The sequence below is a fragment of the Pygocentrus nattereri genome, chromosome 1 (assembly GCF_015220715.1).
Source record: "Pygocentrus nattereri isolate fPygNat1 chromosome 1, fPygNat1.pri, whole genome shotgun sequence".
Classification (NCBI taxonomy): domain Eukaryota; kingdom Metazoa; phylum Chordata; class Actinopteri; order Characiformes; family Serrasalmidae; genus Pygocentrus; species Pygocentrus nattereri.
Window position 1 is genome coordinate 34,956,279 of NC_051211.1, and position 23,936 is coordinate 34,980,214.

Sequence of the window (23,936 nt, forward strand, 5' to 3'; positions counted from 1 at the left end):
GGGACATAGCCTGCCAAGAGCAGGTGAAACCTCATCCAACTCTAAAACCAGACATCACGTTAACCAACACAGACATAAACAGCACTGCGGCACAAAAACACCAACTATTGACAACATGGCCCCGCAAACCCTGACCACATGGGCAACACATTGCACAGGCGTGGTCTGTGTTTTATTGGACAGAGACCTCAAAGCTCCAACTCTTTTTTTCCTCAGGCACCTGCTGCTTTTGCATGTAACCCAAAAAAGGAAAACCATGTGTTGGGCAATGTACAGTGGAGTTATTAGCAACACTGAGAACAGCAATACACACTGTAAACAAGAAACACATTCTGTATGCACATGTCAAGCCCATGGTCAGCACACCATTGGACGATGTAGCCCCAGCCTCAAAGGCCCAGGAAAGCCTGTAACGGATGAGCATGTACCCATTCCTATGCCAAGGCAAGTGTTTACACTCCTTGTACCACAGCCAGCTAATTATAGAAGACTGAAGGAATCTGCACATGTCAGACCAATCAGGTAGAATCACAACATGAGCTTAGAATGTTTTGGTCATGTAACTGGACACAGAGGCCAAAATACCTCCTGAGAACAGGAGCGAGCATTAAAACGCAAAGCCCCCTGTCCAATACATACAAAACCTGCAAACTAAAGCAGTAGTGGGCATCAAATCTTTGGTAACAACTAGCCTTTCATATTGTCATATTAAATAAAAAGCTGTTTAGGTTTTACCAAAGTGCTTTGCAAAACCTGCTAAACTGGAGAAATAACTGTCAGTGGCCACCTACCTTGGGTCAGCACTCATCAGCACCCAAACCACGTTTGAGCTTCAATATGCACATTTAATGGTAGTTTGGACTGTCAAATCATTGATTAAGCAAAACCTGCTGTTCATATTAAGGAAGACAGTTTGAACAGGAGTGCTGAAGATAAATATACTCAAATAATGAGCACATAGCTGCTTTATGTTAGACAATGGAAATAGGAAATAAGTGCATTTTTCTGCCATACCGAGACATATTTGCAAGTGAGATACCGTATCAGAGAGGGTGTCTGAACTGGCTCACTGACAGGTGGTAGTGAAATAAGGTATTACTGATTAATATCATTTTCTATATTATTAATATATTCTCTGCCCATTTGTGCATGAGGTAATCAAAAGTCACACAACATTGTGAGGGAACATTACTAGAAAATTGAAAAGTAACAGTGGCAATCAAACACCACTTGGAAAATATAACAAATAAAGCGCAGTGTTGCAAAACGTCTGACAGGCAGTGAATGTTGAAGTTTGATTTGGCCAGCCAGAAAGTGAACCAAAGTCCACTCCGTCTCCCAATAAGAGAGTAAACACTTCTATGCTATATGTAACTTATTATTTTCTTAGTTTCCTTCCCAATTTATATTTTGAAGTAAGGTTAAAAAATACAATTTTGAACACAAAAGTTGAAACCTACTTCATTTGCTACCTTCTTTATTTCTAAGTGAAAATAAGTTTACAACTCCTCTACAAATGCACAGATTTAACAAAGGTACGGCATTTTCTAACCATTTTAGTGCACAATTTGTATTTATTTGTGAATTTAACTAAATTATTGTTAATTATTTTTGCTTTTAACATAATATCTGAAATCTGCCATAACTTTTGCACAGGCCAAGTTTTTTTTAGTGCTTATTTGTTTGTTTTCCCAATATGTTAAATTCAGCACATTGTGCATTCAATTCAGAAAGAAACTGTGCATTAAAATGTTTAAATGTGATGTGTGTTAACTTATTTTGACCTCTAAAATGAACAAAAACATGTGATTTGACCAGGTGTGCTCAGACTTTTTCATGCATCTGTATACCGTTTGTTTCTTGGTCCTCAGCCCACCACAAATACGGCACTTTGGCACCCTCCAAGACAAAACATTGAGCACTTCTGAAACATCATCAAGTCAATATAGTGTTTATACCATGTCGTACGGAATTGGGAAAAAGCTACTAAGTTGCATGGAATTAGGAAAAGCCAAGTTTAAAGCAAAAATCATGTTTCTGAGCTGTTAAATGTGGTCTGAGGTCTCTAGGACCATGAGAGTATAATATGCAGTCTTCTGTCGGTCTGTTTGTCTGTCTCTCATTGGCCTGGTGCTGAAGTGTTCTGTTCAGAATGAAATCCCTGAGGTGTAGATTTCATTATCTCCTTCTGCAGATCCCCCAACACCCCTCATAACAGCTTACATAAGCGTGTCCCCTCTCCTCTTTGATAAACTAGTACAGCTTCATAACTGACCCAGTCACACACGCAGAAAGTAACACACACTCATTTTCATTGGTTTGCCTTGTTGCAACAGCTGTTGTTTTTATCTCCCTCTTTCTGTCAACACGTTTGAGCCCCCAGATAAACCCTGTCTCTGGAATTCTTGAAGAATACACTAGAGAAGAACACACCCTTTTTAAGAGGGTCATTCTTATTCAGGCCACAACATGTCCACAAGGAAACACAGGCACATACAACTTCCTCGGATAATGCTTTGCCTGTTTAATGTGATTTGAATCCATAGTTTGGCCAAAAAACAAACTTAAATGTCCCATTTAGTCTTTGCATTTGAGATATGATACTAAGTTAATAGTTCATAGCCTTCATCCAAAAGAGCATTAGTGAGGTCAGATGCTGATATTGGATGATTAGTTCGGGATCACCTACACCACTGCAACACATCGCCAAGGTATTGAATGTAGCTCCTTTACTCCCAAGAACAAACTTCTACTGCTCCACAGCCCAGTGCTCAGCAGCTTTATAACCAGTGAGCTGATGCTTGGCAACTTCAGGCTCATGTACAGCACATTACCCATTTCATTTTCAGTGCTTTTCAATGGAGAATATACAAGTTTTGTGTCCACAACTAAATGCCTGTGTTCCTCTTACCTCAAATGTAGTTAATCCAGGACGTTTTCATGCCCAAAATTTGCAGCTTTAGTTTTGCACTGTTTTTATAATAATATGAGGGTAAGACGCCAAGAAAATTCCAAGGAAACCCCTAAAAGCTTCTTCTGGTTCCTGCCTGTTGGGGTATACAACCGTCATTAAAGGTAGTTTTCTTGATGGGCTGATATTAGAGTGTAGAGGACGCTAATGATTTAAAGGGTGTTCTGGGATTGATTCCAGATGCATTTGAAGGTGGAGCTACTCTCCAATTAGCCTTGTGCAAACTGTATGTCTAAGTTATTACATGCTTGCCTTGAAGTGTGTAAAGTTAAGTCAAATTTCAAATAGACTTGCTTACATGGATTCTGACACTGTGATGTATAAAAACGACAAAACTGAAGACATAATTCAGGCTTCAAGATTGCTGCTACTACTGTTTTAGCTATACTGTATACTTTCATTTAAACAGATAACCGCACATTTTAACATGTCAGGAACTACATAAGCATGTCTATTAAAGCAATAAGCCCCGAGAAGCCATGTGTTACAGCGATTTTATCACTGGAAAGATGTTCTTAGGCACAACATGACGCTGTGAAAAAATGGCAGTAACAAACAGCCTCAAGTGGCTTATTGCTTTTATAAAATGGCAGCAAAATAAAACATGATAAAGTACAAATTTTTTTCAGGAAATAACTTATTATTAATAATAATCAACATAAACAAGTATTCCACCAAAAAATGTAGTTCCTTTACACTATGGTATCGTTGCCAAGCAACCACGAACCGCTAAATGAGGAGAATGTTCGGTCACACGTTGCTGTATATGCAGTCATTTCATGAATTTTGTTAACTTTTTGTCAAAGAACACAACAAATAATAACAGAGCACTGTTGAATGCACAAACCTTTAGCACAACTCCAGCAGCGCCCCTTTCTCGAGCTGGAGTTGCATATGAACTTTAGTGACATCCTATTCTCAATATATAGGGTTTAATATGATGTCGGCCCACCCTCTGCAGCTATAACAGCTTCAACTCTTCTGGGAAGGCTTTCCATAAGATGTAGGAGTGTTTATGGGAATTTTTTACCTTTCTTCCAGAAGTGCATTTGTGAAGTCAGACACTGATGTTGGATGAGAAGGCCTGGCTCGCAGTCTCCGCTCTAATTCATCCCAAAGGTGTTCTGTCGGGTTGAGGTCAGGACTCTGTGCAGGCCAGTCAAGTTCTTCCACACCAAACTCACTCATCCATGTCTTTATGGACCTTGCTTTGTGCACTGGTGTGCAGTCATGTTGGTCTGCTGAAGCATTAAGCATGGTTGGTTAGTGTAGTGGTTAACACCTTTGCCTTCTACGCTGTAGACTGGGGTTCAATCCCCGACCAGGGCAAGCGCCCTACACTATACCAATAAGGGTCCTTGGGCAAGACTTCTAACACCACCTTGGCCTACCTGTGTAAAATGATCAAATTGTAAGTCGTTCTGGATAAGAGCGTCAGCAAAATGCCATAAATGTAAATAAAGTCTTCCTTTCAGTGGAACTAAGGGTCTAAGCCCAACTCCTGAAAAACAACCCCACACCATAATCCCCCCTCCACCAAAATTTACACATGGCACAATGCAGTCAGACAAGTACCATTCTCCTGGCAACTGCCAAACCAAGGCTCATCTGACAGATTGCCAGAGGGAGAAGCATAATTAATCACTCCAGAGAATACGTCTACACTGCTCTAGAGTCCAGTAGCAGCGCTTTACACGACCGCATTTGACACTTTGCAAGGCTTGGATGCAGCTGTTTGGCCATGGAAACCTATTCCATGAAGCTGTCTGCACTGTTCTTGAGCTAATCTGAAGGCCACATGAAGTTTGGAGGTCTGTAGCGATTGACCTCTGCAGAAAGTTGGCAACCTCTGTGCACTCCTGGGAGCGACCCATTCTTTCACTAATGTTAGCAGAAGGAGTCTGCAGGCCTAGGTGCTTGGTTTTATACACATGGGGCCATGGAAGTGACTGGAACAAAAAAATTCAATTATTTGGATGGGTGACTGAATACTTTTGGCAATATAGTGTATCATGGATTTTACAACAGCTTCAAACGCAGCTCAGCCAACCAGATTTTAGGACCGGAACTATCTGTTTTGTAAGACATTAGTTAACACGGTTTGAGGCTAGGGCATAATGATTTAAGCATGCAATTATACAATGACAATGATAATTCCATTTCTTGTTAGCTAGTTACATTAGCTTGGCAGCTCGAAAAAAAAAGGAACAAATTTCAGGCACCAATCATGCTTTGGCTGACTGGCTTTGGGTTAAAGGGGAAAATCAGGTAAATTATTGGACGAACTTTCACTCTAAAGGACAACCTTGTAGACTATCACCATTAGTCTGTATGGACATGCAATGGCCGCCTGGGAGGGGCCCATATAAACCAGGCCTCGTGTCTATCAATAGTCTGCAGATCAGAGTGTGTAGCTCTCGTAGGAGCCGTGATTATGTCAGACTGACTGAATGTAGGTTCCCTACTTTATTAAGCCATAGGGGGACAGGTGTGTGTCATTGCATAAAGCCAGAACCAGGACCCATTCACAGTCATTAACCTGTCACTATCTCAGTGACACAACAGACAAGTGTGAATCATTCACCGTTTACAAATCTGTTGTGGAAGTGTTAAATGTTAGTGTTACTGTACTGCACTACTGTGCAAAAGTTTGGAATCATAAAATCATTCTAATATGATGGCAGTAACTCTAGATCCTCCTAGATTTTGAACAGTAAGTAGGAAGCTATTATACTCTAGCTGTAGATAATACTTGAGAAATGAGAACGCTACAAGGCATCAAAAATGGTAAAATTAACATCACAAATGCCTTGGATTTAAAAAGCAGTGATCAAGCTGAGCTGGCTGAAACTGATCAGCATTACTGAATTCAACCAAAGGACAAAAAGATGTGCGCATACGGGGCATAAAAATACCAAAATTCTAAATTTCATTAAATAAATTTGCAGATATAGCAAAGAATGCCTTAAATTAAAGCTCGCCACCAGAACGTTTGACACCTGCTGCACTGCCGAAATCACAACTTCTAGAATTCATAACTGATTCATACTACGTTATTGTGTGTGTGTGTGTGTGTGTGTGTGTGTGTGTGTGTAAAAAGAAACAAGGATGGGTTTCTAAAATACACTGTTTATTTACTGGTTTGTACAACACACTACTGCTTTTTTTCCAAAAAAGATTAGAGATGTTCAGTACACATTCAACTGATGTAGACAATCAACAAATGAGCAAAAACAAGAAACTGTCCAACAGCAGATGAAACATTCCTCAAAACCAAACGAGACATGAGAAAAAAAAACAAAAAAACAAACAAAAAAAAAAAACAGGCCAGGAAATGGCGTATAAAAGCTATTATTATGTACAGAGAAAGGATCACAGAGGGTTTTTCTTGGTGTTTTCACTAACATTGCTGAAGTGAGGGAGGTGACACTGACTAAGTGACTCACACCTGCTCTCCCAGGTCAAGCACTCGGAATTTGTCCAGGTTATAGAAGCAGGCCTTCACCACTCGACCTCCAAAATACCTTCCGTTCAGATCCACCACAGCTGAGGAAGAACACACAGAAACCCAGATACAGGTCATCCACGTCACACAAACACTCACACAATTACCTGTAAACATGATGGGACAGTGAGTCATTCATTACTTTCCTTTAACCTTATCTAGTGAGGGGAAACAGGTATTCAGACACTTGTTTTTGTTATGTTACTTCCAAAGCACACAACTACTTCACATTTACACACAATGTCTTCTGATTAAAAATATGAACAAAAAAAAAACATGTATTCCTAAGCATGAAGTGTTGGGTTATTATGGATGCATGTTTGGGATTTTTTTATTTTTTGCTGTGACATCTATCTTGTAACCTTTCTTGGCCAATGAGATTAAATTCTCCTCTAATATTTACCAGTACATTGTTGCCTTCAATGACATATAAACCCCTAGTACCATTTGCAGAGAAGCAGCCTCATGTCATGATGCTCCAGAGTGTGTTATTTTGGGCTTCTCTCTTACCTTCCTACGATCACAAGTCTGAGACAAAACTTGCATTGTGCACCTGTTTAGGGATGATTAGTTGTGGTTCTATTAACTTTTCAATTGCATATCATCATAACAACTGTACTGACCAGGATGTTTTTGGTCACTGCAAGCTCTGCACGACATTTTTCACTGTGTTGTTAAATAACGTTGTCCCTGAGAACTTTAAGCTTCATTCACATTACAAGCCTCATTGCTCAAATCCACTCTCTCTGACACAACGGTACACACTCACTTAGGTAAGTGATTCAAATCTATCATTAATGTGAACGAATGAACTGCTTGAAATGACCCACACATGTGCACATCCTACTCAGTAACGTCAGGTGATCACATGCATCATTAGAAACAAACTAACAAGCAAAACGAGTCTTTACTGCAAAGATAATTAACTCCGAACAGCTCTCAGATGCTCATTATTAGTGTGAGACAAAGGCGAAAATGGTGAGATGTGTTGCTTTTCCAGCGTTTACAGCCTTTAACTTCTGTTTGGCGCTGCTGCCACGGTAACACTGAATGATGGCATACACGCAGTGGGAAAAAGCATGACTTCCGATCTGAGCGTTCACATCAAGGTCACATGACCATGAATCTGATACATACCCGATCTAGGACCACATATGAAAGTGGATCAGATCGGATTTGAAAAGATCAGATTTGCGTGTCCACACAGCCCCGAAAACATTAGATCTGAGTCACAGTAGGGCAAAAAAAAAAAAAAAAAAAATCACATTTGGAAACCTGGAAATGCTTTTGCCATGATTGCCTCTTGTTGCAGTAATACCTCTCTAACAATGGCAACATCTTTTATAGTAACATCAGGGGAAATTGACGTAAGAACATTATTATTGCTATTTTTGCTAAATTAATATGCAGAACTTTTGTTTTCAATATTCACATTTTATCACTGTCCAGAAAAAATAAAGATCTCCATTTTTGCTGATTTTTATTTATTTGTATTTTTCTAAATCATTTGGGCCCTTTTCACAGTGTAGATCTTATAATGAATGGACCCACAGAAATGCTCCAAAATTACTTGAATGAAATCTCTGTACATTAAATTTTGATGAAAGTTAAGAACAAGTTACCATTGTGGAGATACTTTTGGAGATGCTTTTCTCTGGACAGTGACAATATATGCATTTTTTAAATATGCTGTCTGAATACACTTTTCCCTTTTATCAGTTAGTACCAAGCTAAAAGGCATTAACAAAAATATAAAACAAAAGCGTTTCCCCGTACTGTAAGCTAACTACGTATACATTATTGTTTTATAATCATGACCCAATTAAGTGTATCAGCAGAACAGTTCACCAGAAAGAGTTTCAAAGTTTTGAATTAGGGATGTAAATGATTTACTGATTAACAGTAAACAGGCAATTGCCTATTAGATAGGCCTACTAAAAATTAAGTGATGTTCACAAGCACTTGTACCACATGTGCAAAATTATAATACAGAACACTTTCATCCTGTGACAGCTTTTAAGAGTGAGGTTCATTTAGCCCAAGCTAGTGCAGTAGTTTAGATTAGTGTTAACTTGGGTTATTAATGATAAATTTAACTTTAGAGGTTTAGAATAAAGATCTTTCAGATCATCACAGTATGTTCGTCATTTCATCAACTTTTTAGTTTTTAATCATATAATCATGAACATATAGTTGTCTGACTCTGGGTTTAAATAAAACTGGCTTATTACACAAGGTATGTTTAATAACCTAAAGCTATTTACTTTGTTAGATCGCTGTTTCTCAGAGACCTTGCTCATGAAGTGATGAAAATGTGTTTGGTTTTTTTGGGGGTTTTTTGTTTGCAAATATGAATAGCCAGTCATGACTAAATTTTCCAGGTTCTGAAGCTGGGGAGCAGAAGTCCTCTGCCGGTGTAACAGGATACAGATAACAAAGGCATTGTGACTAGGTGTGAAGTTAGACCCAGATTGTCTAGTTGATCTGACAGTGAATGTGGATTGGAGGGCTTGTAGTCAGACAAATGTCAGACATTGGTTAATGGAGCTATTAGAATAACAATATAGCTTACTTCCTGAGACCAAATATCCTGTCTAAATAACACATCTAAATATATGAGAACATCTGCATAAGCCCAGAAATACATAATCTAACAACAACATATACACACTATGCCGAGCCCCACCAATCAGCAGTACATTCCACAAGCCATACAAGAAACCCAAACTATTTTATAATTATTATTTTGATGGAAGGTGTTCATTTGGCTAGTTAATGATTAATCTCTGACTAATTTCTACTAGGATATAGTATGTACTGTGAACTACAAACTTCAGCAAACCACATTAGACAACAGGGTACGTATTCCTAAACCATCTCAGGTGTAGGGCTGCTGATCTAGAATCACTATTTGTTATGGTGACAGTCATACACACAGAGGAATCCTGATTTGTGGATATTAACCATGGAGTTGTCTTAAATGCTGCCTGTAATGCTTGTTCATTTTTCTAGCTCACAATAAGTCACAGTACGCTTTGAACCACATTGACTAGTCTGAGCTAACTTAATGAAAAACTGGATGTAGTTTAAGTGGGTTGAGAGAAGTTCTGGCAATGTAATTTTGTGCTTTTGTGTGCTATGAACAATTTCATGCTATTCGGGTGATTCTTGCATTCTACTGTTAGTTAGCAACTTGAGCCTTGCAGCTCCAGTTCTAAACAAAAGAAGCAAAAGCTGGACTCCAAGTATGTCTTGGCTGAATAACTACAGCTGGGGTAAGAAGAAAATTAGGCAAAAGTGATATTGCCACAATATTTCTAATACATTAATTTATAATTTAACCTAAAGCAGAGACACAAGGTGTACTACTAAACTCAATGCATTAATTACAGCCTATCATTATAACCAAGTAATTGCACAGGCCATATTTTGACCAGTACATAAAGCACAAAACACAAATGTTTTCTAGTTCATTCTTTTAAAGATTTGCTACAATTCTAATACTTTTTGTCCTCATGTTTTGTGCAGGTGCACATGTGAGAGTCACTGTTGCATTTGAGAACAACGGATGCAGGTGACATAACATTGCTGCTCAGAGCACCCCTTCATACCTTCCTGAACTTCTCTGATTCTTAGAAGTGAGTTCTGATGGCCTGTGGGAGAGGGTGGTGGTGTTGTTATATAAACAATGTTTTGGTCTGAAGGTCATGATCTCAGCCTTTTTTTTTTAATTGCTGGAAAGACCCAATGTGAACACAACTGCTAATCAGGGATCAGAAGAGGAGTTGCTGAAATGCAACCTGAGTAGCAGGAACATATTAGAGCACAGCTAGTCCTGAATAAAGCCATCATTGTTTCAAGTAACAGGCTAAATTGAGTCCAAACCAATTTGTTCGAGTGAGTGAATGAAGTGAACTGGTTTGCTTTATGAGTTCTCTCGAGGATGTGATGTAACTCCGCAGGTGATGTAACACCTGAGGGACCATGCTCACTCACCTGCTTCACTTACAGAGAGACAGATATTTGGGGCACCTGAATTAGACACAGCCAAGTACAGATACATACATAAGGAGGGGACAAAAAGAAAGACAGAAAAAAGAGAAGAAAAGCTGGAAAGAAAGAAAGACAGAGACAGAAAAACAGAAACAGAAAGAAAGACAGGAAAAAAGAAAGAAAAGAAAAAGAAACAAAAAGAAAGGAAAACCGAAAGAAAAAAGAAAGCAAGCCCACCTTTAATTGCTGACTCGACCCGTTCAAACTCCAGGAATATTCTCACTGCTTCATCATCTGCAACATCTGATATCTAAACATCACAACAGAAGTAAATTAAATTCAACAGTTATTGTTATCATGCAACAAAACTGGAAATGGGTTCATTTTACAGTTTTTGTTGTAAAACTGAAAAGAAGCACTGTTTCACAGCTGATGTACAGTTAAGGGACTATTATAAGGAACAGTTCTGAAATCTGATTGGCTGAGCCATGTTCAAAGCAGTTATAAAATACTCTATATAAATACATACAACCGCACACATCAACTGAATTCTGTATTAATGCTCATTCACTTATGATTATGCTGGTCATAGAGTCATTTCTTTTCATTATGTTAACAACCAAAGCAAACTGTTAAAGAACTACATCACTTGGCAGAAGAATGAATCGCAAAATTCTGTGAAGCCTCACCTCCCCTAGATACTGTTGCCAATTCACTTTCTATTCAGGCCTCACCAATTTACAACAAAAAATATATATATTAGAGACCATGTTTACATTAAACAAACCAGGAAAATATTTTAGCCACTGAACATTAACGAGGCAATTCTTCATTTTAAATAGGGTGAAGGTTTGAGCAACGGTGGTCGGTGATATGTTTACAAGGACTCAGTCTTCTAACAATACAAGTGAAGGCATGTAGACAAGTACATACGTATTACTTTTGTCGGAAGAAAACCTTGAATCTCCAAAATGATCATTTTACAGGAGAAGGAAAAACCTACTTGACTTTTTAAGAATGTGTGTTTCAGCACTAAGCTGTAGTCTTCGCACCGTGCTTGAGTGTAAATTTTCAAGCACCAATTGCGAGCTGACAGAAAGTGATCATGAGTCAGCCTTGGTTTACACCAACTCTTCTTCATCAACTTGGCATGTCTAGGCCCTAACACATGGCTTGTTGCTTTAATTCATTCTGTGTGCAGACTGCAATCAGCAATTACTATGGGAAACTATCCAAATCTCAAACAAGCAATATCCTGGAAGAAGCATCTCTCACCTCAAAGATAACACACTTTACGACTTTGCCATATTTCTCACACTCCTCTTTCGTCTCCGCCTCCAGGTCTTCATCCACCTCTCCTCGTCCCACCATATTCTAAAGAAACACAGAGACTTTTATCTTTGGAGACTATCCAGACAGTCCTCAATTACATCTTGTATTCACACGCACACACTGTTCTACCCCACTTACCCGCAATAGAACCACTTTCGTAGGACATTTGAGGATTTCTGTCAGAGGGTTGACCTCATTTTTCTTTGACGTATCTGCTAAAGACAGAATTAGTGAGAGAGATTTTTCACATAAGAAAAATGAATACATCCTTTGTTCCTTTGGTTATAACACTCAAATCTCAGCACTCATTAATTCACTTATGCTTCTGTGAAGTAACTTCATGGAGGAGGTCCATATCTGCAACCTGGATTTCTCTATGTTTCTGAGCCAAATACAAAGAAACAGTATTTTCCACAAGGCCTACCAATGTGGCTATTGTCATTTATTATGATGCAAACTCAATATGGAATGGGGTTCTGAGTCACAAAAAGTGAACCATGGCCTTGGAACCCTTCTTATGTAACATGGCAATGGATAAAATATATGTGAAGGTCTGGGCACAAATGACATGTTTTATTGATTTTCTGAGTGAAAATTTCAGTGCATGTACGCTGTTTACTTGCTGAATTTGACAAACTGGAAAAATTAAACATAAAATGTGGCCTGTGCAAAAGTTAAGACACATTAAACGTTGTTTTATTTTTTACCAACATTTTTCCAATATGTGAGCAAACAAATGGAGGCACACTAAAATTTCCAGACAATAAGAGATATAAGAGTAGCCTTTTTGTCTTTTGTCTATAGCTGCATAATAGGCTTTTTAATTCTAAGCCAACTTTTGAGTAAATAAAAACGTGTTTGTGCAAACAATCTTGGTACATTGAAAATTTATTAGCAGCGGCATTGTTGTGTAAATATATGAACTTGTCCTGCAGGAGACATGGGAGTGGCCCCTGGCAGTGTGAATCACCTTTGTGTCACATTTATGATCTCACTGATAAAGTTATCAAGGCCATAGACATTAAATCATGTCTGAGTCATAGGATTAAGTGATGATACTTGTAAGCTTCATTTATAAAAGGACTATCATAATGAGCCTTTGACCTTAAAGCAGTTTCCGGTTACAAACTACCCAAGAACAGCAGAGAAGTAAGGCTGTTCCAGTTAATCAATTAAATTATTATTATTACCTTCTCAGCAAATATGCAGTTGGCATTTCTATAAATGCCTTTCTATGTTTTCCAGTTAAATACTTGTGAATGGCTATGCTGGGTTTGTTATTGTGCTGTTAATTACTTGACAGCCCTAAATTCTTATTTCAATCATCAGTCACAACCCTACAGAGAAGTGGTAAAATGTGTAGTAGGACGTGTTGTTGAAGAGAAACGTGTGTATTTACAAAGAAATAAAAAAGAAATAAGCTTTGAGGATACCAGACTAAAGTAGGTCAAATGAACAGGTGTAAAGACAAACCTGATGCTCCTGAATTAGAGCCAGGTGTGTCAGTCACATTCTGACTGGATCCTGAAGCTGAGAAACAGAAACACACATGTGAGCACATACAGAAACAGAGTTAGATAAGATACAAAAAAAAAGGATGCACAAACTACCAAAATACAATTGGACTATGAAGTCACTAGGGCTGGCAGAAACATATTTTAAATGCTTTGAATACTTGTTGATATTTTCAAAAAAAGTACTTGAATATTCAATCTCAAAATCAACCATATCTGAAGATATTTTAGACAACCTTCTAACATAGCAGTTCAGTTCCATTTCAGTGTTTCAGTCCACACCAGCTGCTCTAGACACCCATATTAACTGTCAAAAAAAAGCTCCCGAATAAAATATAAATAGAGAACTGAATACAAACGTAATTAATTAATATTACATAAAATTATTGTCAAACGTGAAAAATAACAATTGCTGATTTTTTGTCCATAATCCACTACTGCTTTATTCCTTCATGTTTTAAAAATATTGTGGATTGTACCAAAATAATCGAATAAAATTTGAGACTTTGAGATTTACAACCCTATTTTACTGGAACTTTGCTGTACGTGACAGACGTGCTTTGGACAGTGTGTGTGTTGTGTAATTTGGTAAGTGTGTGAGCTCACTCTTTTCCGTTGAGTCTCCGATGATAATTTTGCCGCCACGTTTGCTGGTTTTCTCCACTGACAAAGCTGTGCTCAAACCTTGCTCATGCTTCCCCAGGCCCTGGCCCTCACGAAAGCCGTACTTCTGCATGATCTTATGAGCCACTGTCCCTCTGCAGGACACACATACAGGTCATTCCACTTTGTTTTCACTTGGCACATCATAACACAATGTAACCAGTAACAATTGCACCTTTGTACTGCGTTGGTCACCAGAGTCAATCCAAAGCTCAAGCATAAGACGTTGCTCTGACCCTCACTAACCCACAATGCTAATGACTCATCCAAGGCCCATTTTATGCTTTACTTACAAATAGCTCGATGTTACTTGTGATTTGATGTACTGAATACGCAACTGCATGCAAAGGTTTTGGGCCAAATTACATATTATGTAGAAAAAGAAACTTTGCAGCAAACTATTAAAAAATATATTTCTGCAAGCATTAATGTACAGTTACTTTACATTTGATTAACTAACTGTCTAACCAGTCCTAATGAGTCCATAAAGGCCTAATGAGTGAGGAAGACTCATCAGGAACCAACAGCTGATGACAATTGCTGAGCATAATAATTTTCTAACTCTTCAAACCTTGCGCTAACATTCAATAACCATGGGCTTCTCTAAGAAGCAGACTGAGGATGAAGCTAACTGATGCCTTAAAAAACAAGAGAAAGCTATATAGGGATGCACCAATAGGTAAAGGCTTAGAACATATGTCTTAATTAACAGCAACATCATATTATGGACAATAAAATGCTAATAACTAATAATTATCATTTTTGCTTTTTTACAGGGCCTGTATCATGGAAAACCAAATATTATTTCTTTCCTCTTTCCTAAATAAGTGGGTAATGTAGTATGAAAAGTTTTAAAACAAAGTTTTAAAGTACAGATTAATGTCAAAATATTACTTCAGTTATGCATGTTTGAACATTGTAAATTCTAATTTCAATAATACAACAATAAATTACATAAATCTAAAACATATGTTAATAGACGTATCACAAAACTGCCTTTAATGCAACTCTAACTAAAATATACGTAATATAAAATAAACACTGACTGAGAATAAGCTGAATGTCAGTTTTTGGAAATCTCACTCACCCCATGTTGGCCAGAAAAGAGCTGGTGGGTCCTGGAGGAGATCGGGGTCTCTCTGAGTCTTCATAGATAGGGGGTGGAATTGCGGCTTTGGACCTCTGGCGACCCTCTTCATCATATGAGTATGATGCTGCCATGCCAACCGACGACAGATATAACCATAATGTTACTGACATTACTCAAACACAGTTAAAGTAAGCAACTCTTGTGGTTTTAAGGGTACCCACAGATGCAATCAATCCCATCATGGGACAACAGCTCAGCCTAGTGGAGTCAAGCTTAAACTACATTTACATTTATGGCATTTGGCTGACACTCTTATCCAGAGCGACTTACAATTTGATTGTTTTACACAGGTAGGCGAAGGTGGTGTTAGGAGTCTTGTCCAAGGACTCTTATTGGTATAGTGTAGGGTGCTTACCCAGGCGGGGGTTAAAACCCCAGTCTACAGCGTAGAAGGCAGAGGTGTTACCAACCACCATTATATACTGACAGCTCAACAATGTCTTACAATTCTGATCGGACCATGACTGATATGTGAATTCTGTGTGGATACTAATTGGATACTAATATCCAATATTTGTCATGTACAATCAGTGAATGTCAACAAATAAAAATGTATGTAATGTAGAAATTGAGACTACATGCACCTGCTTTACCTTACATTTATTTGTAGGTTACAAATACCCTTAAAGTTAATAAAATGCAGATATTTTGGCACAGCAGCTACCTAAATATTCTGCTCTTTATCATCAATCATTAAAAGAGCCCATACCCTACATTATTGTAGTATATTTCTTTTTTTGTTGTTTGTTTTTGGTACATAGAACCACACAAATAAGTCATAATTCATTTTTCATGAAGTTTTCATCCTCTCTTTATGCCTTGTATTTAAACAGGTTGTTCTTTGTTATTGAGCCTTTAAAACCGATATATAAATAAGCTCTGTTCTGATTGGCTGCTCTGTTTTGCATCTCACTTAAAAAGAAGTCAGGGTTGAAAAATGCTTTATAACTTTAGCATGAATAGGAAAATCTAAACTGCTGTAAGCTGAAAAAAGGTAAATACACACCAATGAGCCACAACATTAAAACCACCTTGTTTTTACACTCATTGTCAATTTTATCAGCTCCACTTACCTTATGGGTTCACTTTGTCATCCTACAATTACAGACTATAGTCTATCTGTTTTTGTTTCCCTGTATACTTTGTTAGCCCCTTTTACTGTATAATTTTATAACTACAAAATACACCTATGTGGTAAGCAGAGCTCAAAAAATGGACAACGAAATGAAATGAAAATGAGCTTGTTTTAATGTTATGGCTGATCAGTGTAAAATATGATGCTTTGTGTTTTTAAAAAAAGTGAGGAAGACTAAGTTTTCCAACATATGCACACTTTAAGCAATTATCTGGCAATACCAAAAGAAAAAAAAGATAAAAAAAAAATAAAGCTGGATGTTTTTACTTACAGTCTCTCTCCACCAGAGATGTTGGAGGAGCAATGGCAGCTCCACCCATACCTGTGTGCCAAACAAACCTTAAGTCAGAAAAATTGACAAGATATACCACAGCTTGACTATCATCACTGTTAGCCATGTGTCATTGTGTAATCAGCCTCATACTACCTCCAGATGGAAGCTGTTTTTTGACAAAAAATTTTCTGAAATCACCAGTCATTTCTTGTGGCAAACAAAATGCTCCAAAGCCAATATGTTTTGCCCTGTGTACATTTTTTCCCACAGAGTGTAACTGTATCCTTTAAATAACAAGCAGTCGAAATACGAAGCTACAGCAAGCCAACACTCCTGCACACTGGACGTTGCATGACAGTCTTATTTTGAACTTCATCACTTCCATACAAGCATGAGCTAGTGAAGCTTAGACTACTGCTGCTAAAGCAACTTAACTAAGTTTGACAAAGTTTGCTGGTTTCCGAGTGGTATTTTGGTGAAGCAGCCAGTCTTGTGATGTCCATTCAGTGCACAGTAATATTAGACTGGCTTGAACAGTTTCACAGAACAGTTTACGTAGTGAGAACGGTACCAAAAAGTCTGAGCTGCTGATGGTTAACTAGTTGAGTAGCCAAATATGTCAATTACATGTCAAACAGTCAAGCATGCAAAGTTGCACTCAACTTTGTTTTTATTGTCACACTGATATTGTGTTGCAGCTAGTTGCAGATCACTGTGTAAAGCCAGCCAATATATTGCTTGTAGCAATAATCATATTTTCACACCTTAACAAGCTTGTTATTCAGAAGATCTGGCAACATTCAGAGGACACGACTAATGAATGTTGACACAACATTAGAGCTCTATCAGAAACTGCCCGCTATGATACAGAATTAAATATTGCTACATTCAAACACATTACAGTTTCCTTCTTATCTAAACTATGAGGTTTAGACAGTAAGATTTGTGTTAAAAATAGAACAGAAGGAAAGAGGCAAGTTGTATAAAGAGCAAGTAATCATAATGGAGTTTCAGAAGACACCCACTTCTCTTCCTCTTCTCCTTCTCATACTCCTCGTCCTCATCAGAGTCTGCCTCTGTGGGGAACCGTGAAAATCCACTGGGGGCTCCTCCCTCATGACGCTCCTTACGCTTCCTATGGATCGGAAACAGATGAGAGAGATGACACAAAAACCAATCTCTATGAAATGACTATAACAATTACTATGAGGACACAGGTGTGGGCATTATGGTAAAAAAATTATATCACAATGCTTAAAGCTGCACAATCTGTAACGTCAGTTGCGCCTCAGAATCCAACAAGCAGATGCTTCTGATGATAGGGAGTGAGCTGAGAGAGTAGCAAAAGAGAACTAATTGAAAACATGGTAAAGGACATGTCTTCCAAGGATGTAAGTGAATTATCCATATTTGTCATCATATTTTCATCAGTATATTTGTTGATTCCGAGACCTAAACATGGAGTCGGACCTTCTTTTGAATTAAACTTTTTCAGATATTTTACCATTATTAAAATTTACAAACAAAAACTCAGAAGGCACATAAGTTTACTGATCATTTTGGACAGTAAATAAACTGGCATAATAAATGTAAATTAATATAGTATCGTAAAAATATTGGTATTGTAGTTGTAAATGTTGTAACCACTGGTTCCTATTACTGCCATTGTACATCAGAGTCAGCAAGTTTCTCTAAAAATGAACCATTTCACATCAAATCACTCTGACCTTGCCTACATCTCACCGATTGAATTATCGCAAGACTGAACTCCTGAAAACATTGGTGGAATTCCCCTTTACACTCATAATCTCTCGATAATAAAGTGAATGTGTAGACATTTACAACAGGCCCTTTTCACAAGAAGTGGAAGTTCATAAATGCTGGATAAACCCAGTTCCACTACTGCCTACAGACAGCTATTAACCCAAGAGTAGGCGCCCGTATCACTTCAGTTTACCACAGAAAGGTCTGTTACTTTATCTTTGTCATATTAAGACTGATATTTGAGGATGTGTCCAGAATTGGTGGAGATCACCAAACACACAATGTGGAAGCCCAAACTTAATAAAGGATGCAAGTTAAATGCTCCGTGGAAAAATTCCTTCACAGCTATCAGAGTACGATAATGTCAGCCAACGTGTCCCAAGTGATAAAATGACAGACAGGTGAAAATAACTATAACGAAACACAGAATAAGCCATGTTAGTTGGAGATGGTGAATAAGCTTGCTGACAATCAACTAGTTGGCAAAAAGGTAACCAAGCACACATTTTGGCAGGGTGCATGTGGTACTGTCATGGTCCATAACGATCGGCTCCAGTGAACAAGCATCTATTCCTTGCTGAACACTTGCTCTCTTAGATGCTGACAGCTTTTGAGGGAGAAAATGAAAAACATTCCTCTGACAGCGGAGGCTGCAGCAACTTTCAAGCATGAACTGCATTCAGTGCAATGTTAGTCAGCAGCAACGAAATACTAACACAGAGGTTCTTTTCCTCCGCACGACAAAGTTTATCCTTCTATTAATTACTCATGCCTGCTTCCTCTACTCATTGTGAGCCAACACCCCATTAAAACTGAAACAACACTGCTTTTGCTTCAAACTCTAACACCAAAGAGAGCTGTGCATACTCTACTCTACTTATCATTGCTGTTACTGTTGTTGCATTACCGGCAGCACCATTACCCAGCAACAAGTACTTCCAGTAGTAAAAATGCAGAACTTTGAAAAGGGCCTATACACAGGGCCTCTTAAAACTCTATTTCATGTTACTTTCATTTGATCAATGTTCAGCTTATTGAAAATGTATTGTGGTCATATCATTGTGTTCACCATCATATCACCCACTCCTATGTGTACGTGTGGAACATGTGCTTACTTCTCCCTCTCCTCAATCTCCTTTTGGCGCTCCTGTTCCCTCTGCCTTTGCTGTTCTTCTCTGTGTCTTTTCACCACTTTCTCATAGTCATTTGGGAACATAGGATCATATTCATCTGCCAATGGGATTAGAACATCACCAGCAGAAAAGCCAGCTGGCGCAGAGTCCTGTCTCACACACACACACACACACACACACACACACACACACACACAAAAAGACACACAAATGCTTATCGAGCTAGCCATAGGCCTTAGCCCAGTGATGAATAAATGTCACTGACCCCAGTGACAGCAAAACCTATATATCACCAGTTTGAAAAAATGTTCATTTACTTAATCATTTATGTAAAGCAAGCCATACCAAAACACTAAGATTCCCACACATACACAGAACTCAACATGTTATGTAATACAATAATGAACATTAATACCACATTTAATGTAGCTACCATAGACTAAATTGTTCTACGAGGCCCAGCTGTTGAGCTGTGTTGGCTGAACATTCCTGCTGCTAAAAAGTGCATTCCCTTCTCTCCTTCTCTCTTACCTTCAACCCTGCTGCTACATGTGGAGGTGTGTCTGAAATTTGTCTGTCGTCTCCAGCACTTCCTCTCTTCAGATCAATAACCGGGGCCAGAACAGTGGACTGCCTCATCCTCTGTGTCTGCAAAGAAAAAAACATCCAACAAAATGGGCCTGTATTCATGAAGCTGATCAAGGATCTGCTCCAGTCAGTAAAGTCACAGAAAATAAGAGCAGAATCTGATCCTAGATCAGGCACTTCTACTCTGAGGAGCTTTGTGATATAAGGCCTGATCTTGGCAAGGGAGAAATAAGGCTCTTTGAAATGGACAAAATACTGCATAGCGATTATATTGTTACATATTGCAATGGTCACATCCTTTCGATATAATCCTGTGATATAGTTAAAATGTTCTCCTGTATTATTTTGACCAAAATAATTTTCTATTGTTAGACTACATGGTTACCTTGATTTATGAAAACACCAAGAAAAGCACTCAACTAGGACTGGTCAAGCTGTTCCCACGATAAGCTGGAGGGCCTACTTACATATAGTAGCCTTCTGCAACATGAGACTTGCAAAACCGAAGATCTCTCAACAACAATTAACAAGTGATGTACTGCACAGCACTAGTAGTTACAATGGTGTACATTTACACAATCCTCTCAAACATGAACTCAACTTCAGAAATCACAGACAAAACACGAGACACATACCTTAGCTTGTGTAAGAGCAGCTTTTTTCACTTTTAGCTGAGACTGAAGCAGTTTGAAGTTCTTCGACCAGCCTTCAGTCTTGGCGTCGCTGGTAGCGACCCCCAAATCATCGTAAAGAGACATTGTTTCTCCTATTCACACAACACAAAATGCAAAACTACATTACAAGTTTCTGGTTTCATGAAGAACAGCAAACAAAAAGGTACGCTGACACACTTCACAAGCACATACACCACATTAACATAAATCAGTGCACCGAATAATCTGTACTAGGGATGAGTAAACCTGATCTAAATGGACTGCCATATTGCAGTAAATCAGTATTCACAAACTTGGAGAGCTTCCCAAAGCAAGAATTCTAAATCAGCAGGAAAACTTCAGGTCAAGAGGGTTCTTATTGACCTGTCTGGCTTAAGGTGTTATGAGAAACTTTTTTTAAATAAATCATACTTGGTTTAAAAAAATCTCCTGGGGATATCCTGTACACTCTGACCCAGCTTACCAGTGGTTTTCACTGGACTTCAATAACTAGACGAGAGATCTGGACTTAAAAGGAGTGTTCTTAAAAGGAGGGCTGTTTTACTAAATACTGGCATAAATGATGAAAAACCAATCCTGTGGCTGGTTTCACTTTTAAAAGTGCAGATTATAAGATCTACTATCCAAGTCCTAACTCAGAGTCTACTCTGGTCCCGGCCGTTCTCGGACAGTAAAGGGATGTTAGTGTCCGACACCGACACCTGTACAGACCACAGAGCTCAGTTATCTGCAGTACAGCATGCGGATTTACCACGGCTGGGTGACTTCCTGCACAAGCACTTCAACTAAGCAGTGACCCGTGTGACCGAGCCCTGCAGACCCTCAGCCGGACACTTCTGGAGCACGGTACACCCGCGTCCAGCGAGCAGCTGAGAGAGAACAGCCCGGTTACCACGGACCTGCGCTAAACAACCAGCCAGCCCAAAACAGACACCGCGGTGTGTCCGCAAAGCGACCCAGACTCTCGTCCACGAAATATCTGCGGTGATAAAATACCAACCGAGAGTGAGGACCTTCTCTATTCCGCACACTTAGCACAACATGCTAACGCAGCGGCGCTTGGTCGTCGCATTCAATGACATCATCAGCAAGGGCCACAAAAGAAAAACCGTACTTACTGCCCTCTAGCGGTTATGACCTAGACACGCTCCTGCTGGAGGACTCGGGTGGGCGCTTGGTTTGGTTTGATCACAGGGTCGCGGCAAGTGCGGGTGCTGCTAAAAGAAATTATGACAATAAGGAGATCTAAACAGTTTGAGCTTAGAAAAGCTCACACGTGCTTGTTTTAGTGCAGTTTATATTTTTTTTATTAACCTGCATACGTAGATTCTCACACATCTCATATGTCTCCTCCTGAGCGCCTTTCTCGTTGGCTGTTTATTATTATTATTATTATTAATAATAATATTATTAGTTATTCAATATTCTAATTATGGTCTTATTCTACTTTCCCCTTGGTTCAGTGCTTGTTAATAGTCTATGTGCTATCTGGTCTGTTCAGTATGTTGCATGTCATACATGTGTGCACTCACCAAGACACATTTCTTGTGTGTAACATACTTGGCGACATAAAGCAATTCTGATTCTGATATTAGTTCCATAGGAGTTTCTGTAGGAGTTTATGGGTTTAATTTTAATATGAAGCTTAATCGGGAGGTAGTTTTTCTTGTTTTTCAGATTGCTGTGATGGGGCTGCATACAATGTAAAGTCGGCAATTTCACCAGCTCAAGTAAAGATGTCCTTCAGAGACATTAGTGACTTGTAATGGGAGACTTTCTTCCTGGCCATGTATTCATACAGACTGTGTTTGTGTCTTCAGAACCCCAGGAGCATTAAGATCACATCTTTCTAGACCCCATCGCAGCAGTATCGCAGTCCATCAGTGAACTCAGCATGGAACTTTGTGTGCTGAAAAAAAGTGTTTTAACTGCCATGGAAATCATCTTAAGAAGTTCAGCCTCCCTGTGTTGGATGTGGATTTAAGACAAACAGTTGCCCAACTTTCAGCTCTCATAGAAGTAGAGATCACAAAATCCACAGCATCTAGGATTTTCAGACTGTCTGCACTTTTAGAAGTTACTGTACAGGTACATTTTTCATTCATCAAGGTACAAACAATATAAATTTACCCTCAAAGGTACAACAGTGGTTTTAAGGTCCGACTTTCTACCTTAAATATTTTTCCCAGGTGAGAAGTATGTATTTGTACCTTATCAAAACTTAATATTTTTAAACAGAACAAAAAATAAAAAGCCTGGAGACGAGACAGGGTGTGTGAAGCCAATATAACTTAGAAAATATCATTTCAATGGACTGTACAAATGTATGGTATAAATTATGTTCCCTGACTAAAACTGCGAAGCACACCTGAGAGTACACTTTTGACACTTTTGTACCTTTTCTCTGGAGATGTTATAGACACTAGATGACACTGGAGTGGCTTGTTCCTCGAGTGTTTTGAGACAAGTGTCAGAGGAGAAGTGTGTAACATAAACTGTAAAAGAAGGAGGTCCTGAGGCTCTAGAACACAAGATTGCTTCACTTTTATTGTGCATGCAGAGAATTTGCATTCGAGAAGTGTAACACAGAAAATAGTTGAAGAATTTCATAATATTTTGTCGGTCCCCAAATTTCATACTCTTTACAGTATTAAAAGAGATTCTCACTTAAATGACATTACAACTGATAATAGAATTGTTCAATAAATTATTTGTATTTTACTCAAACCCACCATGTGTCTACAGACCACTGTTAGAAATTCGACAAGAAGAGTCAGAAGACTGGAGCTTCAGCGTTGACTGGATTTTATTTCCACATACTGAGTATGGGTATAGCATGGTTGATCAACAGTCAATCAGCAGGATCAGGAGTCTAGTCTTATTCACATGCATGTAGACAGTCATGTCTAGTCTGGTCCAGTCTGATCAGCAGTCCAGTCTGCTCAGTACTCCAGTCTGACGAGAATATTTTGGCATTCAGAAAAATACCATTATTTATGTGTCAGTCACTCAGGTGCTTGAAAGCTTTTTGGCACATGTAGAGTTTTTAGATAAAACTGTTTACACATGAAAATGTACCAAAACAAGTTAAAGGACATCAAATCTCTTGAGCAAGAGGGGACGTTGGCAGATTTTGGGCCCCGTGAAGGCAGCTGTATTATGTATATGTGCAGATAACTTTGGAGCCTATGGCCTCAATGGTTTCCCATTAAACTTTAATATAAACAATTTCTATAGTTT

At 38.6% G+C, this 23,936-nt stretch overlaps 1 protein-coding gene across 3 annotated transcripts; it reads right to left on the bottom strand.

The window, feature by feature from the left end:
• Window positions 1-6,080: 6,080 nt before the first annotated feature.
• Window positions 6,081-21,783, bottom strand: rbm17 (RNA binding motif protein 17). 3 transcript variants are annotated; one of them, XM_017696932.2, is made up of 13 exons: window positions 21,697-21,783; window positions 20,658-20,788; window positions 19,966-20,082; window positions 19,417-19,583; window positions 17,563-17,672; window positions 16,535-16,585; window positions 15,066-15,192; window positions 13,922-14,073; window positions 13,275-13,331; window positions 11,940-12,013; window positions 11,745-11,843; window positions 10,707-10,779; window positions 6,081-6,517 (listed from the first exon to the last, which is right to left on the bottom strand). In XM_017696932.2, the coding sequence occupies exons 2-13, from the start codon at window positions 20,778-20,780 to the stop codon at window positions 6,414-6,416; spliced, it is 1,254 nt and encodes a 417-aa protein (XP_017552421.1). In that variant the 5' UTR covers window positions 20,781-20,788; window positions 21,697-21,783; the 3' UTR covers window positions 6,081-6,413. The 3 variants fall into 3 exon arrangements, with proteins under 3 accessions (XP_017552421.1, XP_017552418.1, XP_017552420.1); XM_017696929.2 differs by having other exon boundaries at window positions 11,940-12,016; XM_017696931.2 differs by having other exon boundaries at window positions 11,940-12,016; window positions 21,596-21,705.
• Window positions 21,784-23,936: the final 2,153 nt, after the last annotated feature.

What these genes read in the sequence shown, in the direction of transcription:
- rbm17 (XM_017696929.2), bottom strand. Translation starts at nt 20,780, where the DNA reads ATGTCTCTTTACGATGATTTGGGGGTCGCTACCAGCGACGCCAAGACT. An exon ending in TCTTTTCTGGCCAACATGGG is followed by an intron (nt 14,074 to 15,065) that starts GTGAGTGAGATT and finishes TGTGTCCTGCAG; the next exon opens with AGGGACAGTGGCTCATAAGA. An exon ending in CGGAGACTCAACGGAAAAGA is followed by an intron (nt 13,332 to 13,921) that starts GTGAGCTCACAC and finishes TCTGTTTCTCAG; the next exon opens with CTTCAGGATCCAGTCAGAAT.